Raw genomic sequence first — 16,905 nt, 5'->3', positions numbered from 1 at the left:
AAAGAGAAGATGTTTCATATTCAGGTTTTTGGAAAGAATTGAAGAGCACTTTGATGTGAACCATCCTCTTAATTCAGAAAAAAGTACTTGTTTTTCATATAAAATCAACCAGGATGGGGTGAGGGCAGGACGTTCCGAGGGAAGAAGAGCTGATAATTCATCTTATGTCCTTCCAGGCAGCCTGGCACAGGGTACAGCACCGACCCACTGAGCCTTTTCCAGCCTAAACTGCTTTCTGAGCAAACTCACCCCCAGCAGAAGGGAGGAGGAGAGTTGGGATGTTGGGGCGAAGGGGACCAGTCCCTTCCACACTGGATTGGTCCCCAGGCACCCAGATAACCACAGCAAACCAGCCTGGGCCATCGCGGAGCCTGTAGGAACAGCGGGGGGTGGCGGAGCAGGATCGGGCCTGTGCAGGGTGGTGGTGGGTTTGCAGACGTGCATGGAGTGTTTTGCTGTGCTGGTGTGTTCTGATGTTCTCCCCATACTGAAGCAAATCATCCTGGTGTGTTTAAATACTGACACAGTAGAAGAGCCCTTTATTTTTATATCACAGAGGTTTTTTTCCTCTCTCTCTGTAAACGCCCCAGCCTTGGAGACGATGCAGAAGAAGATCAGCACGTTAGGTAAATACCCACCTCAGCCCTGAAGTCCTGTCCCTGCGGTGCTGAGACACCCTCCAAGCCTTGCTCTTCAGAGGGCGCTTCCTCAAAGCCAGGCTTAAATGTCAACCCTTGGAGGCCCAGATCTGTCAGGTCTAGGTTTATACATTTCACTGGGGCTGGTGTAAGAACCTGCTCACCCTGTGGAGCATCCATGTGAGGAAGGAAGCCTGAACACGGGGTGGCACCTTCCCATCTGTTGGCTCGTTAGCGTGGTCCCTGACGAGGCTTTGGCTCAGTAGATGCCTGGGATGGTTTATGATAGACCAGGGACTATGATGATGTCTACAACTACCTGAGAGAAGGTCATAGCATGGAGGGTGTTGGTCTTTTCTCCCAAGGAACAGGTGACAGGAGCAGAGGAAATGGCCTCAAGTTGCCCAGGGGAGGTTGAGGTTGAATGTGGGGAACAATTTCTTCCCCAAAGGGCTGTGGGGCATTGGAACAGGCTGCCCAGGGCAGTGCTGGAGTCACCATCCCTGGAGGGCTGGACAGACAGACATGAGGTTCTCAGGACATGGGGTAGTGCTAGATGTAGGTTATGGTTGGACTCGATGATCTTCAGTATCTCTTCCAACCAAAACGATTCTATGATAGAGCAGGGAGCGCCCCCAACAAGTTGCCTGGATGCAGTTTGTTGGGAGAAGGGACTTCACCTGGGGGACACAAGGCCTGTTATGGCCAGAGAATGGGCCTTGGTCCATTTATTTACCAATATATATGTCTCTTTACATCCCCTCTATGGCCAGTATAGAGAACAGGGACCCCATGGGACGGCCACAATTTGTGTGGGACAGGGCTGTGCATGTCATGGCTCCCGACCAACGTGAAACCGAGATCCTGGGAAGCATCACCCGATAGCTGTTGACCGTGAAATATTCATGGGCAAGACAGAGCTCCGCAGCCCAAAGCAATCTGGTCGCGGTGAATTATTGATGGTGTCTTTTCTTGTGGGGACCCGGTGGATCCAAAATGTATCTGACTGGGTTCAACCCTCCGCCTGCCGCTGAGGATCCCCACGGGTCACTGGCTCCCGAGCTGGGGTTGTTGCCAAGTGCTGGATTTGAACTTGGTGATGGAAATACCGCTGACAGGAGGCTGGGAGCGGCAGAACTCCCTTCTTCTGTCAGTCCTGGGCTCTTGGCTGGTCAGCCTGGGCTGGTCAATGGCGCAAACATCTTTGCTTGGCACTATCGCTGCTCACAGTGGCTTTCCAGAGCTGCTGTGTCTATAAGAATGAGAGAGGTGCATCCCAGCACCATCCTCCACGGCGCTGGGAAGCTCAGCAAGGCTCTCGTGATGATCCCGATCTTCCCAGGTTGTCTCTATAGCCAAAGGAAAGAGGGATCTCCCAAGGGATGGTTACCCACATAGGACTGTGTGTCTCCATCCTTGGCTGGTATGGGAGACCGGTGTAGACAGGTTCAGAACCTCTATGGCCATGTAGATAAGGAGGGTCTGAAATTGCTACCTCAAGTGTGGCATTTGGGCACACATCTTAGGGATGTCCCACACCGGACCAGTGCCTCCATCAGCACAACTGGGCAAGTCTGGGGTCCTTTTCATCCTGAGCAAAGTGAAATTGTCTCCTGAAGACAACCAGCCCCTGTTGATTTTCTCCCATCCTTCTTGCAACCCTTCCAATGTACCATTCAATTGCTGGGTGCACACAGCTGAAGTCACCCCCGTCATCTGTCACCCTGGTACCACCACCCCTCCTTGGCAGGAATGTCCCTGCACCCACCGGGTCCCTGTGTCCCTTGCTGCCGTGAGTAGTCTGACACTATGGTATTTTACAGTATTTCTTTTCTCTCTCCGGTGCTTCTCTCAGGATTAAGTTTAACGATGGATACAAGTCAGTAGCAAGGTACTAAATGTCATCACTGGTGGGATCTCGGTTTTTTTGGAGGTGGGGGTTGCTCTCATCCCAGCCCATCCCCGTCACCCATGTCCCATGAATACATGACTGTCCAGGCATAAACCAGCCCAGGATTCGGGATACAGGCCAGTCTGATTTACGCTCCAAATCTTCCTTAGTCCAAATTAATTCCCAGTTCTTAAGGCAGGAGAGCAGGGTGTGTGGTCCAGAGCTGGATGAAGCCAACGCTTCACGCACCAGCATCCCTGCAGGTGCAGAACAACAGACGTGAGCACATGAGCCCTGGTCTCCAGGAGCCTCCTGTGGGACCATCCACATCTGCAAACCTCCTCCGGGTCACGTCGCAAAGGGGAGACAGGTCCTGTGCATCCTCTGCAGCCAAATCCCACAACCAGGGTGATGATCACGCTGTCTATAGGGCTAGTGGACTCCCAAGGGCACCATGATTAAGAATACATCTGCATAAATACATTTATCTGGCATGGGTGGGTCCAGGACAATGGTGCCAGCCCCAACCCGTCCCAGTAAGTCTGATTTTCATTGCTGCTGCCCAGTATTTGAGGGGAGGTGGGGGGGGGATGGAGCAGAAACCCCCAGAAGAGCGCTGTGGGACCTGGGTGGTGGCAGAGCTGTGGGACAATGTCCCCTCAGTACCTGGCCACGCAGTGTTGGCCAAGGCTCTGATGTGCATTGCACTGAATGAACCTTCTCAGCACCAGCCCAGGAGGGTCCTCCCAGGGGGTGGTGGCAGCCGTGAGCCCCTTCCCCATCCTGGCTGGTCCCCATGTGCCATTTTGGGGGGTACGTCTGGGTGGGTTTGTTTCTTCCTCACATTCATCCTCCTGGCCATGTCTCTTCCAAACAGCGAAGATCCTGAAGATCTCAGGTACTGGGCATGGTGTCCCCGCTTGGCTCAGCCCTTTGGGCATGGTGTGTGCATGCGTGTGGCATTGGGTACCAAGCCCTGCATGGCATTTGGACCCAGGAGAAGGTCCTAACAGCTTCCTGTCCTCTTCTTGTTGGGGGTAGAGCTTTCCTTTGTTCCCCTTGTCCCCAAAGAGCAGGGCTTCTTTGAATTCAGTCTGTTCTCCCCTGTGCTCAGCAAAGACACATTTCCTTCTACTCAGAGGTCTACCAAAGGAGTTTTGAGGATAATATTTGTTTGCCTGCTTAGCTACCCACCCATCCACCCATTCATCCCAGTGCAGTTGTCACCATCCACCAATCTGTCTGTCCATCAGTCCATCTCAATACAATCCTGTGCATCCACCCATCTCATTGCATTTCTATCCATCTATCTATCTATCACTCCCATTCTCACTATCCACCCACCCATCCATTCATCCCAATGCTGTTCTCACCATCCACTAATCTGTCTGTCTGTCCATCAGTCCATCTCAATACAATTTTATGCATCTCACTGCGTTTCCATCCATCCATCCATCACTGCCATTCTCACCATCCACCCATCCATGCATTGCAGTACAGATCTATCTCACTGTCTGTTCATCCCAGTGCTATTCCTTCCTTCCTTCCTTCCATCCATCCATCCATCCATCCATCCATCCATCCATCCATCCATCCATCCAGCTGTGATACTCTCTGTCCATCCGCCCATCCCTAACGCCAGCCAGCCTAATGCCCTACCATTTATCCATCCATCCATCCATCCATCCATCCATCCATCCATCCATCCATCCCAAAGCAATTCTCTTTTCCTGTCTGTTCTATCTTGTTCACGCACCCTCTCTTCTCCCTGCTCATCCCAGCACCACCAGTACTGCCGCTGTCTCTGTGCCCGGTTCCCTGGGTGCTGGTGGGTTAGCAAGTCGTGTTGCAGCAAGATCTCTCTCGGGCACGTTTGCGAGTTGGGTTTGGGTGGCTGCTTGATGCATGTTGGTGATGGGGGCTCGGGGGAGAGAAGGTGGGCAAAAATGGTCTTTGTCACCGCAGCCGCATGAATCCTGTCTGAACGAATTGCTCTTTGTGATTACAGAGCTAAGGCCAAGGGGAAAGAGAAAAGACACCTGGCGCTACCGTTCAGGTACCCTGGCCCCCATCCCTGGGCTCACTTCCCAGCCCCAGCCTCCATCCCTGCTTTGCTGCATCCCCCTGACGCTGCTGCAGGACCACACACTCCTCTGTGCCAGGCAGGGTGTCTAAACCCATGTTGCTTGAAGGCACAAAACGAGAATTCTCTGGGGGTGTGGGGAATCTGTGCCCTTTTCGGGCACCCAGAGCCCAGCCCGCAGCTGTTTGCAGTCACAGAGGCACCTTTTGCAGGGAGGGTTGGAGTGGAAGGGGCCAGGGATAAAGGAGGGGAGGGAGAAAGAGTCATCTGGTGTTAGACCCCAGTGCCCAGGACCAGCAGCATCGTGTGTTGCTGCACGCAGGAGAGCGGAGTAGCAGGAGGAGGGGGATGCTGAGAGCAAGGGGGCAGCTGCAGATACATCCCTGCATCCCTCCCCCAGCCCCATGGACCCTGGGCAGATGAGCAGGGGGATGCAGGCTCAGGCACTACCCCGTCCCACCCCCTGGGGATGCTGCTCCCCATCCTGGCATGGGGGGAACCAGACACTCCAGCATCCTCAGAGCAGTTTGCTTTGGCACAGTTTGGTGTGGACGGGAGAATTTCCCAGCTGTGGCAGGGAAGGGTCTTGCGCCAGCGAGACAGTCGGGGAGATGCAGCTGCTCAACCCTCCAGGGATGCAAAGGGCTTGTGTGTCCGGAGCGGTGAACCAGCCACATTGCAAGGTGATGAGCTGCAGCTTTGCAGGAGCTCTGACCACGTCCACCAGCTGCAGGAGACAGCGGGGAGTGATTTAAATCCTCTCCCTGCGCTGGGCAGGGGCACTAGGGCAACTTTTACAATGCAGATGAACCAGCTGAGCCTGGGTGTTTGTTCTCCCCTGCCAAGCTCAGCTGGCAAGGGGATCATTCCTGCTGGTTTGCTTTCAGAGCAAGTGTGGGCGCAGGGAGGGAGCAGGGCTGCTGCTTTCAAAGCAGCTTCTGATGGGTTTCTCTGGCTGTTTTCCAGCTGATCTGAGCTGATCGCTGCCCGTGCTGGGCTGAAACCAGCTCTTCCCAGACTCCTGCCCGAGCTGGCTCCTGCCTCTGTCTTCTGCTGGAGCTGCTTTTCTGGGCTTCAACTCCCAAAAAAAACATCCAGCAAGACATTACACTTTTTATTTTCTGGGTGGTTTTCCCACCGGGGTCCACGCTCTGCAGCCTCATGTCCCCAGCACAGGCACGGCCATGGGGTGGAGTAACAAGGCACAATTAAAAAAACACACCTCCTAATTACTTTCTAGAGGTGGTTAATTGCTTTCTCCTCCCCAGTTTGCTGATGCACAATGGGGGAGATTAGCCATGAAAAAAAAAAAAAGGAGTGACTGGGGAGGAAAACAGGGAGGCATGAGCCAAGTGGAGAGATTTAGGAGCCATGAGAGAAGGAAAATGGGTTTGAAATGCCAGAGACAGAGCAGAAGTCTGCAAAGCAAAACAAGGAGGTGAGGAGCTGGTGCCTCCTGGGTGGTGTCAGGGCAGGAGGAGCCCCAGCCACAACACATCTCCAGCTGAGCCCTTTTGGGAGAGAAGATGTGAATACATCTTTGTGGGAGGACAAGACTGCTCACCTCTGTTAAAAAGAAGCCTTGTCTCCTGCACCAGGAGCATCTCTGATCTGTGCCCGTACCCACTCACTCGTGTGCCTGTGCAGCTGCTTTCCTGGCCCCAGACCTGCACCCAGGGGTCGCCCATCACCTCCAGAGGGTTCCACAGAGATGTTACCCACCCAAATCACAGCTGTGGGCAGGACAGGGCTGTTCGGGAGCAGCCCCGCTGAGCAGAGATGCCGTGAGCACAGCCTGGGGATGGGGCACTCGGAGCTCTGCTGAGGAGCAGGGAACTGCAAAGGGAAGAGCAGCTTTGGGTTTGATGGTCTGATTTGAAACACTCGCTGTGCACTGAAGCTTCTTTGCCTTTTGTTCCCTTGACGCGTGGCCACCGGCTCCAGCAAAGGCAAAGAGAAGACGAAGGAGCACAAGTAGGTTTGCTCTCCTTGCTGCTTCTCCTTCCTCTTCCTTATTTCCAGCTTTCTGTGATCGTGTTGCATCTGATCCGGTACCTGGTGTGCCCTCCCTTTCTCTAAAGCTGAGCCTATCAGTCCTGGAGGAGCTTGGCTCTCTTGGATGTGTGGCCTGAGACCTCAGAGCCTGCAGAGAATATTTATCTACAGCAAAAGCCAAATGTTAAAGAGGGGCTTGGGCCAGTCCCTGGTACAACCGGAAAGGAGCAGTGAGGTCCTGAGAGAAGCCTGGCCCCTGGCAGGATGGGTTGCAGGGCAGGAGCAGCTCTGGGTGCAAATCTCAGCTCGGGGCCGAGCAAATGGGACTTAGCACCAGCTTTACAGCTCCTGCTGCCACATCATCCATGTAGACCAGTTTCTTCAGCTCCTGCCTTCCTTTTATCCCCAGCTGCTTGCATTGGTACCAGCCCAGGCTGTGTCTGAGCTCGCTCCCAACAGCAGCATCCTCTGGCTTAACAAAGCTGCTCAAAGTTAAGCTTGAGTCTCCTGCGAGCACAACCTAATGCCCCGCTGCCCAGGGGACAATTCCCAATCCGTGAGGTCTTTTCTGGCTCGTATTTATTGCATTGCAGCCGAAGGACCAGTTTATGGCGGTATCTGACTGATAGACCCTCCTAATTAATGGTGTAAAGCGAGGAGGAAATGATGAAGTGGGGAAAGGAGAAAAATGGGGACAGATTTTTTTGAGCAGGGCCTGTTGTGACAGGACAAGGGGTGATGGTTTTAAACTAAAGGAGGGAGATTCAGGCCGGACATGCTGCAGAAATTGTTTGTGCTGAGGGTGGTGAGAGCCTGGCCCAGGTTGGCCAGAGAGGTGGTGGCTGAACCATCCCTGGAGACATCCCAGGCCAGGCTGGACGGGGCTCTGAGCAACCTGAGCTGGTGCAGATGTCCCTGCTCATGGCAGGGGGGCTGGGGGAGCTGGGAAGGTCCCACCAACCCCAACTATTCTGTGATTTTATGATTCTAAATGTCTTCAAGCCATCAGTGAGGAGAGAGCAGCATCAAGATGGGGAGAGATGTCCCTGCACCCAGCAGCCTGGTCCTTGCTGGTTCCCTCCCCAGTTTGGCTGTGTGGGAAGGGGAAGAGCCAGACTGGTCTGTGGGTTTGTGTGCAGGGTGACCCGTGGGGTCTGTCCCCAGTACGGGTGGCAGAACTGGAAGTCTCATCAGCACAGGGGTGACAGAGGCAGCACCCACCTGATGGGAATAATTCCTGTGAAGAAATGAGCCGTGGAAACCTGTTCCCTGCTCCCCAGTAAACAGCAATGATTAAAATGTTCTCTTTAGCCATGAATAATTAACCAATAACCTGCAACCGTATCTTTAACTAGGAGCTGGCCAGGAGAGAGACTGCTTCCACCTCCCAGCCAGGTCTCAAACCTGTCTGTCTGTCCATGCTCCTCTCCTGGAGAACCACATGGGGGAACCCTAAAGGACAAAGCCAAGTCCTTCTGGGAGCAGTGAACTAAGCAGAGATGTGCTTCCCCATCAACTGCAGATAATTAATCTGCTTAATCCCACCTTAGACACCAGAAAGTCCAAGTGGGGAGCACTATGGGAGGCTGGGTGGATGCTCTGTTGTCTAAGACAGGTTTGAGCTTGCTTGGTGGCCTGTCCCTATTTTGGGAACACAGGTGACATCTTCAGCCCCCTGCTGCCAAACTGGTTTGTGGTGGGCCAGCACCTTGCAGCGTTTTGGAGGGGAGCAGATCACAGAATCCCAGAGTGTCAGGGGTTGAAGGGCCCTGGAAAGCTCATCCAGTGCAATCCCCCCATGGAGCAGGAACACCCAGATGAGGTTCCACAGGAAGGTGTCCAGGGGGTTGGAATGTCTGCACAGAAGGAGACTCCACAACCTCCCTGGGCAGCCTGGGCCAGGCTCTGCCACCCTCACCCCCAACAAGTTGCTTCTACTCTTTCAGTGGAACCTCCTGTGTTCCAGTTTGCACCCATTGCCCCTTGTCCTGTCCCTGGTTGTCACCAGAAGAGCCTGGCTCCATCCTCCTGACACTCCCCCTTTCCATCTTGATCCCCAGGAATGAGTCACCCCTCAGTCTCCTCTTGTCCAGCTCCAGAGCCCCAGCTCCCTCAGCCTTTCTTCCCACGGGAGATGCTCCACTCCCTGCAGCATCTTGGTGGCTGCGCTGGACTCTCTCCAGCAGTTCCCTGTCCTGCTGGAACTGAGGGGCCACAACTGGACACAAGATTCCAGGTGTGGTCTCCCCAGGGCAGAGTAGAGAGGCAGGAGAACCTCTCTTGACCATCATCTCAGTTCTTTAGGAAACCAGGCTTTGGCAAAGGGGGGGCTCTCAGTGCTGCCACAGCCTGTGTCAGCATCTCAGGTTCGCAGGTCCTCATGTAAAATTCATGGGGGGCCGGTGTCAGCTCTCCACTGGCTCTGTCTCCCCATCCGCGCCGTGGGGTGCCTGGCGGGAGCAGCGCAGGGGTCGGCACCACCTTTGCTTAATGCTGCAAAGACCCCACTGTGCTCGGAGAGGAGGTTTGGCCAGGGTCCCTGTCCCTGCTCGGTCCCCACTGGGATGGTCCCCCCATCCTAGACCCGCCACCGGCCGCTCTCCTGCCTCGGCTCAGCTCTTCCAGCATCTGCTCCTGGGGAAGCCGGGTCCTGGATGGCCGGCGGGTGAAGGTACCACCCCAAGGATGGGGAGGGGGGTTGTACGGGGTGTGTTGGTGCTCACCTGGCTTGGAAAATGTGACTGTGGGGCTTGGGAAGGGGCTGGGGGGTGAGGGTGGGTCACTGGGCATCTGTCTCTGAAGCATCTGCAGCTGCTCGTTCCTCAGCCTGCGTTTGCTTCTTCCCTTCTTTTCAGCATTTACCAAGTATGCTGCCAAAATCTGCTTTCGTTTTTATTTTTATTTTTTTTATTTTTATTTTTATTTTTATTTTTATTTTTATTTTTATTTTTATTTTTATTTTTATTTTTATTTTTATTTTTATTTTTATTTATTGTTTTTCTCAGTGACCTCCACACTCCATTGTTTCCTGGGTATCTGCCTCCCTCTGCAGTAACACCAGTAAGGGCAGCACTAAAGGAAGGAGGGGGTACCAGGTGTTGAAACCGGGGCTGGGAAGAGCATCAGGGCCATGTGGCATGGGGACAACAGCGGAGGTTTTATGCCACCGAGAGACTCTGCTCTCAAACTGCAGCTCGTCTCAGGGATGTGCCAGAGACCGTCAGGCTGCCTCCCATTGCTGGGGCCTCTTCTGCAGTAAATCTGCCTTTGGGGACACGCAAGAGGCTCATGCAGCCGATGTCCCCATAGCACATTGACCAAGGCTGAGCTCTGGGAAGGGACGGGGTGACACAGCTCCCATGCGCACCCTCTGCAAGGAGCTGGGTGGGACTGCTGCTGGGATGGGTCTCTGTGCGTGTTGCTTGGACCAAGTGCTTAATCCCGGTCTTGTTCAACATGGCCCCAAACCAGCTTTGCTGTTTTATGCTAGGGGCATCACTTGCTGTGCTAACCCAGACCCAACGCATGCTCAGGATGATAACAGGACCCTTGTTATTTTGGGTCCTGCTTGAGGACCAGCACAGCCAGTATGTTCCCCGCAGAGTCCCACTGGCTCGGCACCGCTTGCTCTTCTGTTTGTTTGACTTCCCAAGGAACCTCAGTAATTCCTGGGACAGATACAGCGATTTTATCCCCAACCACGTGTCAGTAAATTGCCGGCTCTGAGGCTGCTGGGATTGTTATTTATTTTTCGCCAATTTTAAGAAATTCATTGGGAAGAAGGGAATGTGATGGAACTGTGTTTCTTTTTGCGGAGGGACTGTGTCTGCTGGGTTTCCCACAGCTCCTAGAAGGAAACTCAGAGCTGGACAGTGGGCTCGGAGCAGAGTTTCACAGCCTGAGCTGTTATTACAGCATTTACTCATTAAAAAATGAGTTTGCAAATAGCTTAAAAGTGTTACTCTCCCCATAGCAGGAAACACGGCCCTTGTCTTTCCTTCTCCTATCCATTGAGAAACTGCCCTTTCACTGAGGATCCCGTGAATTAATCACAGCTACTTGGAGACCCAGACATCACTTAGTCCCAATTAAACCTCACCTATAAATAGTTTCTATACCTTACGCTGGCTTCATGCCCCAATTGAATTCCCCCTCCCTTGGTGAACACATTATCCTCCTATTCTCCTTAATTTTCTTCTCGTTTGCTCCGGCTCCATTGTCAGCCTGCAAACTCCCAGTTATTACAAGACAACACAAGCATCAGGCTGGCTGTGATGCCGGCATTTATCGGCTTTGCATAATAATAATAATAATAATAATAATAATAATAATAATAATAATAATAATATAATGATGATGATGATGATGATGATGATGATAAAAGGTGCAACTTCATCCGTTGGCCCCAGGCAGATGTGCCCAGAGCTGAGGGATCCGAAGTTCTGGCGCCTTCGCTTGGCTCACGGGCAGCACATCCCAGTTGTGTTTCTGCAAAGAGCAAAACTTGCAGGTCATGGGAATTTTCCCATTCCAAATTCCCCCCTTAGGCTCCCGCTCTGGGCACAGTCACAGCCCGTTGCCTTCACGTTGCTCCCCAGCTGTTTGCTCTTTAATTATCCCTCGTTATTGCACGCTCTGGCTTGTGCTTCACGCTGGTTTCAGTTTTACAGATGCTACGGAGTTTCAGATGCTATGGAATCTTAGATACTGTGAAGCTTTACATACTACGGAGGTTTTTTGCTACTGAGGTTTTCAGCTCGGGTTTGGGCTAAAAATCCACATTATGTGCAGGCTCCACAGCTTTCCCTGGGGTAACAGAACCTCCCACCTCCGGCAGCGTGGCCGTAACCTCCAAACGACAGGGTTTCAGGGTTCTTATTGACTTTAACAATCTCTGCCCATTTCCTGGAGCTGCATTGGAGAGCAACCCCATTTGCAGTGCAGAAATCCTGTCATTTACTGAATGCTTTAGTTCTATATATTATGGATGTGACAAACACCAAGTAACTCAGGAGCCCAGACTGTTGAAGCTCTTGTGGTTGCACGGGCTGATTTCTGCAGCATTTGGAGCTAGAATCTAAATTGCTTAAACTTACCTTGAAATGATGGGTATTTTTAGAAAGCAACCAGCAAGCCATTTGCAAACTTATTTTATCAGCCGATCAAGCCCAAACTGCCCTGAGTACATTTGATCCCAGCCTAGATTGCAGGCAGGGAGCTAAAGCTGACCTGATACTGGTATTTACTGCACTGGAACTGGAAAAATCATGTTGTTTTACTGTGCTGGAAGGGGAAAGATGTTTCTGCAACGGGCTGCAGAAAGACCATAGGATCTGCACAGGCTTGCTGCTGCTCTAGCCAAAGAGCTTATTGATTTTTCACAGCAAGGTGGTGGGGGAAGCGGTCGGATGCTTTCATTTTTAGTTAATGGGTTTAGGTAGCTGGGGAGCAATTGCACAAATGGGTCGGGAGAGATGGGATGGCTGTTCGCAGCAGAGGTACAGGCTGAGGGAAGTTTGTTGGCTGCTGACGTTATTCTCCAGCCCTGCATTTCATCCCAAGTTGGGGCATTCCCTGAGAATAAAGCCGAGACGCAGGGCTCCCCGTGGCTGCGATCTTGCCCCTGCACTGGGCATCTTTGCTTCGTCTTTCCACTGATATTTCCTCTCTCGCTTTTGAGCTGTGAAAAGGTTCCTCTTGATGCCACCCCCAAGTCCCAGAGAACAACACTAAAAATACAGTGATTAATGGTTGGGTTTCTTTCTCCTTCTCTTCTTCCAGGGCTGGGAAAGGAGTATTTTCAGCCATGAAGCTCGGCAAGACGCGCCCGTCAAAGGATGACCATCGGAAACAAGGTATGATGTTCCTGGGGGACGTTGTTCCCTGCCCTGGTGCTGCTTTGTGGCTGCCCAGAACATCGCAGGGAAGCACAGGAACGATACACAGAGTCACAGGATAGTTTGGGTTGAAGGGACTGTTAAATCTCCCCCAGCCCCCCCTGCCATGAGCAGGGACATCTGCACCAGCTCAGGCTGCTCAGAGCCCCGTCCAGCCTGGCCTGGGATGTCTCCAGGGATGGTTCAGCCACCACCTCTCTGGCCAACCTGGGCCAGGCTCTCACCACCCTCAGGCCAACAATTTCATTCTATCCAGCCTGAATCTCCCTCCTTTAGTTTAAAACCATCACCCCTTGTCCTATCACAACAGACCCTGCTCAAAAGTCTGTCCCCATCTTTCTTATCGGCTTCAGAAAGGGGCTCAGATCTGAATTCTGCTGCAGGTCCCCTGATTTAGCTGAGCTGTTCAGGACAGAATCCAGAGCAGATGATCTCAGTTTGGCGCTTAAGAATCAGGGCTGGGATTCCTCCACTTGCAGGTTTCCTGCCTACCCCACGCCCCTCGGCTGGGCTCTCCAGCACTGGAGAAACTCCAGCACGTCCCAGGTCCAAACCTCTCTGGCCAACCTGGGCCAGGCTCTCACCACCCTCAGCACAAACAATTTCTGCATCATGTCCGGCCTGAATCTCCCTCCTTTAGTTTAAACCCATCACCCTTTCTCTTATTGCTGCTGTGACTCGGGGATTAGACAGGGAGCACTGGGAGCTGGGGCTCCACAGGGGAATGGGAAATAGGAACCGATGGAGAGTCTCCAGCCAAAAGCTGGACCAGATATCACCCACCTTGAGCAACGGTGGCAAAAGCAGGGAGTCACGCAGGCAGCTCCTGGCTTATTTGAGGGAAGATGTGCAAATGTGCCGATGCAAAGCGGGACTTAGCGCTTGCCCTCGCGGGGCGCCCGGTGCAGCAGCTCGGCGGGAGGAAGGACTCGCTGCGGCGGGGCCGCGTGTCCCTGCGCCCGGCACCGCGCTGAAACCAGACGCCGTTCTGGAAACGCACAAAAGGGTCAGCGATCGGAAATTTGCTGTTGTTTCCATTCGGACCAAAGGATTGGGTTTCAATGGCAAAGAAATGGGGGAATGGATGTTTGCAGGTGAGGACAGAGCGTTGCTTTAGGCGGTGAATCTGCACTGTTTTTAAGCCAGGTTTGAGGATGGGAAAAGGGGAATTTGGCTTGGGACGCTGGTGTGGGTAGAGACACTGACACTGACCGTCCCTGTGCTGGGACCTGGGGAGGCCAAACCGCCAGTCCTGGGGCAGTTCTGGGCCCCTCATGCCAAGAAAGGCCTTGAGGTGCTGGAGAGTGTGGAGAGAAGGGACCGGAGCTGGTGAGGGGCTGGAGCACAAGTGTGATGGAGCGGCTGAGGGACCTGGGGGGTTCAGCTGGAGAACAGGAGCTGAGGGGAGACCTTCTGATCTCTGACCTGCCTGAAAGGAGCTTGGAGCCAGGGGGGTCGGGCTCTGCTCCCCAGGAACAAGCGCCAGGAGCAGAGGAAACGGCCTCAAGTTGCCCAGGGGAGGTTGAGGTTGGATGTGGGGAACAATTTCTTCCCCAAAGGGCTGTGGGGCATTGGAACAGGCTGCCCAGGGCAGTGCTGGAGTCACCAGCCCTGGAGGGTTGGACAGACGGACATGAGGTTCTCAGGGACGGGGGTGGGGTAACAGACTCCATGATCTTGACGGTCTTTCCCAATCAAAATCCTTCTATGATTCCTACCCTTGTTCTGGCAGCTGGTGATGAGATGTGGTGAATGTGTTGACCCTCTGCCTGTTGGCCCAGCCACCATCTTTTCGTGCCATGGTCTGCCCCGCCGTGCGGGCTGCTGGTCCCGCCAGGTCGGACAGACACACTGAATCCCCAAAACCCAGCTGGGAGGGGCCGAGTGGGTCCTTCCCGGCTGGTTTGGCTCTGACTCAATCCCCAAAACTCCCAGTTGAGTCAATGACACCCTTTCCCCACCCAGCCTGCAGCCCTGGGTATCTCCAGCCTGATGGAAAGCTTTTCCTAAAACCCAGCCTAGATCTCCCTCGCTTCAGCTGAAGCCCATGTTCTCAGAAAACCAGGCGAAAACCAGGTGAAAAACCTGGTTTCTGGTCTCCTGGAGCACATCAATCCCCTGGAGCACACTATGAGCTTCCCCAGCTTAGTGAAGAGACGAGGAATGTTTCCCAGGAGCCACATCTGTGCCATATGAATGGATTTGGTGCTACCCTGCTGTGCCACCTGAGCAAACCAGTGACCCAACAGCTATACTGGCATGTTTGGCCCAACAGAATCAAACCATCGCTGCTTTGCGTGACGTGCACATGGGAACGGCAGCATCTCAGCAACTTCTTCTGGGAGAAACACAGATGGAAGGGCAGCTCAGCTGTGTCTCAGTGCCGGTGGGATCTGAGGTCTCGACCCTTCCTGTAGCAATTTTTCATCATGGGAAATGACCCCTTTGTCTTGTTTTTTTCAGGCCTAGGTGGCTGGTTGTCTTTGCAGCTGCTCCTCTGGTAGTTAGAGCTGCAACACTTGCTCAAAAGCTCTTTCACCCCTTGACGTCTGGGGTGTTATTTTCCATTTTGTTTCTGCCTTCATGAAGCCGCATCCAGGCACGCTGCCCTGAGGAATAATGTGTCCCATGAAGCAAAGCTCTTCTTTTAATCCCTTTTTAGACCAGGTTGCCTGTGACCTGACCTGGTGACCATTGTTCTTTGTATTATCAGGTGAGGCTGAGAGGATGTATTGGTTACCTTTCTCTTCGCCTTTAATTATTCACCGAGTGGAAACCATAAGAGACATTTCTTTTGTCTCCTTTGTGCAGACGAACCTGCTGTTTTGGAAGCAGAAGATCTGGACCGAAAAGCCATGAGGCTGGGAGGCAGACTGGAACCAGACACCATCTCCTTGGCCTCGGTCACCGCTGTCACCACCAATGTCTCCAATAAGAGGTGAGCTCCAGATGTGACCTTGTGCGAGCCAGGAGGTGAGGGCACCTTCTCCTAACCCTGACCCCACAACCGTGTGTCCCGCAAGATGGGGTATGTTGGAAATCACATTGCCCCATGCCAGAGGTGCCTTTTTGGAAATACCTGACGTGCTGCAAAAAGCACCGATGTTCAGTATTTTGCAGCCCTCAGGGTTTATGTTCCTCAGGCTCAAAGAGGGCAGGAGCTCCAAGGGGTAACCTTGCAAATGTTCTGCCCCAGATCTCTGGTTTGACTGGGGTTTCCTCTGCCCCCCCAAAGGTCCAAGCCTGACATCAAAATGGAGCCGAGTGCTGGGAGGCCAATGGATTATCAGGTAGGTGACAACGTGGTGGCCCCAACTTCAGCTCACAGGGGTCACAACCCAGGGGTGGGGGGACCGTTTTGCAGGGAACATGTTCACACTGAGTTTTAAGGCGCTGTATTTACAAAGCTCGACTTCCCGAGAGCTGGCATTTAAATGATGGAGCAACAAGTTCAAGATGAAGGAATTAACTGGTTTTGCTCTCCATGGTGTGGAGCCCAGAAGGCACAGATGGACCTGTGGTTGAACCAGGCTGCCTCCAAGGCATTTCTCTTGCCTCCCAAGAGCTGTCAGGATGCTGTTTAGCGTTCAAGACGGGTGAGCGCTGGCTGGCAGTAGGTTGCTCACTGGCTTTCCTCAGGCTGGTACGTGGCTGCTCATACAATCATTGAGCCACAGAACAGTTTGGGTTGGAAGGGACCTTCAAAGCTCATCTAGTCCAACCTCTGCCATGAGCAGGGTCATCTTCCACGTTAGCGATGCTTCATTCCTGCCCCTTCAGATTGAGTCAGAAGAACTGCACACGTAGTTTCCCAAGGCTCAGGCGCTCCGTGCTGCTCCTTTCTCCCTTACTAGTCGGTGCCAGCGTTTCATAAATTGGGTCCTTTTCTCATTTTCAACAAGTCGTGCTGGTTCAGCAGAGATTGAGCTTTATGTCCTCATCTCTCAGCACAGCAAAATGTTCCTGGGGGTATCTCAGAACAATGCAAATAATGATTTTTTTTGGTTAGAGATTTATTGCAGAACATTTGCAGTATCCAGTACAGACCAAATTGTGAGGATTACAGGGAAGGAGTCTGCTTGGTTCAGGAGGGAGAGCATAAAGAACATAATGAGGAGGGGGAAGACGCAGAACAAATGACAACCAAGGGGCAGAAGGAACACAAGGTCCAGTTATTTGGCCACTGCAAAGAGGAGGATCCCAAGGCCAGTGTTGATGGGGAATGGCTGATTTCTGGAGTATAACAGGATTTGCAGCGCTAGGCTGGTTTACGAGTGACGTACGTGCCTCGCTGACCTCCATACATTTGCTTTCCTTTGGCAATTGGCTCTTGGGGGACATCTGAGAATCATAGAATCATTTTGGTTGAAGAGACCCTCAAGACCATTGAGTCCAACCATA

The 16,905-nt window shown here is 52.9% G+C and overlaps 1 protein-coding gene across 1 annotated transcript in view; it reads left to right on the top strand.

Annotated features, from left to right (window-relative positions):
* Nucleotides 1-16,905, top strand: part of OTOF (otoferlin) — a gene marked incomplete at both ends in the record, with an annotated part of 114,500 nt that overhangs the window by 52,018 nt on the left and 45,577 nt on the right. The window contains 6 exons of the mRNA XM_082048208.1: nucleotides 3,407-3,427; nucleotides 4,538-4,585; nucleotides 6,557-6,586; nucleotides 12,389-12,462; nucleotides 15,316-15,442; nucleotides 15,740-15,794. Of these exons, the coding sequence (XP_081904334.1) occupies nucleotides 3,407-3,427; nucleotides 4,538-4,585; nucleotides 6,557-6,586; nucleotides 12,389-12,462; nucleotides 15,316-15,442; nucleotides 15,740-15,794 (355 nt within the window). The remainder of the gene's footprint in view (nucleotides 1-3,406; nucleotides 3,428-4,537; nucleotides 4,586-6,556; nucleotides 6,587-12,388; nucleotides 12,463-15,315; nucleotides 15,443-15,739; nucleotides 15,795-16,905) is intronic.

This window comes from Streptopelia decaocto (genome assembly GCF_964273445.1).
Source record: "Streptopelia decaocto genome assembly, chromosome: 3".
In the NCBI taxonomy this organism is placed as follows: domain Eukaryota; kingdom Metazoa; phylum Chordata; class Aves; order Columbiformes; family Columbidae; genus Streptopelia; species Streptopelia decaocto.
Note: the sequence above shows the minus strand (reverse complement) of the source record. Positions and strands in the feature narration are given on the sequence as shown.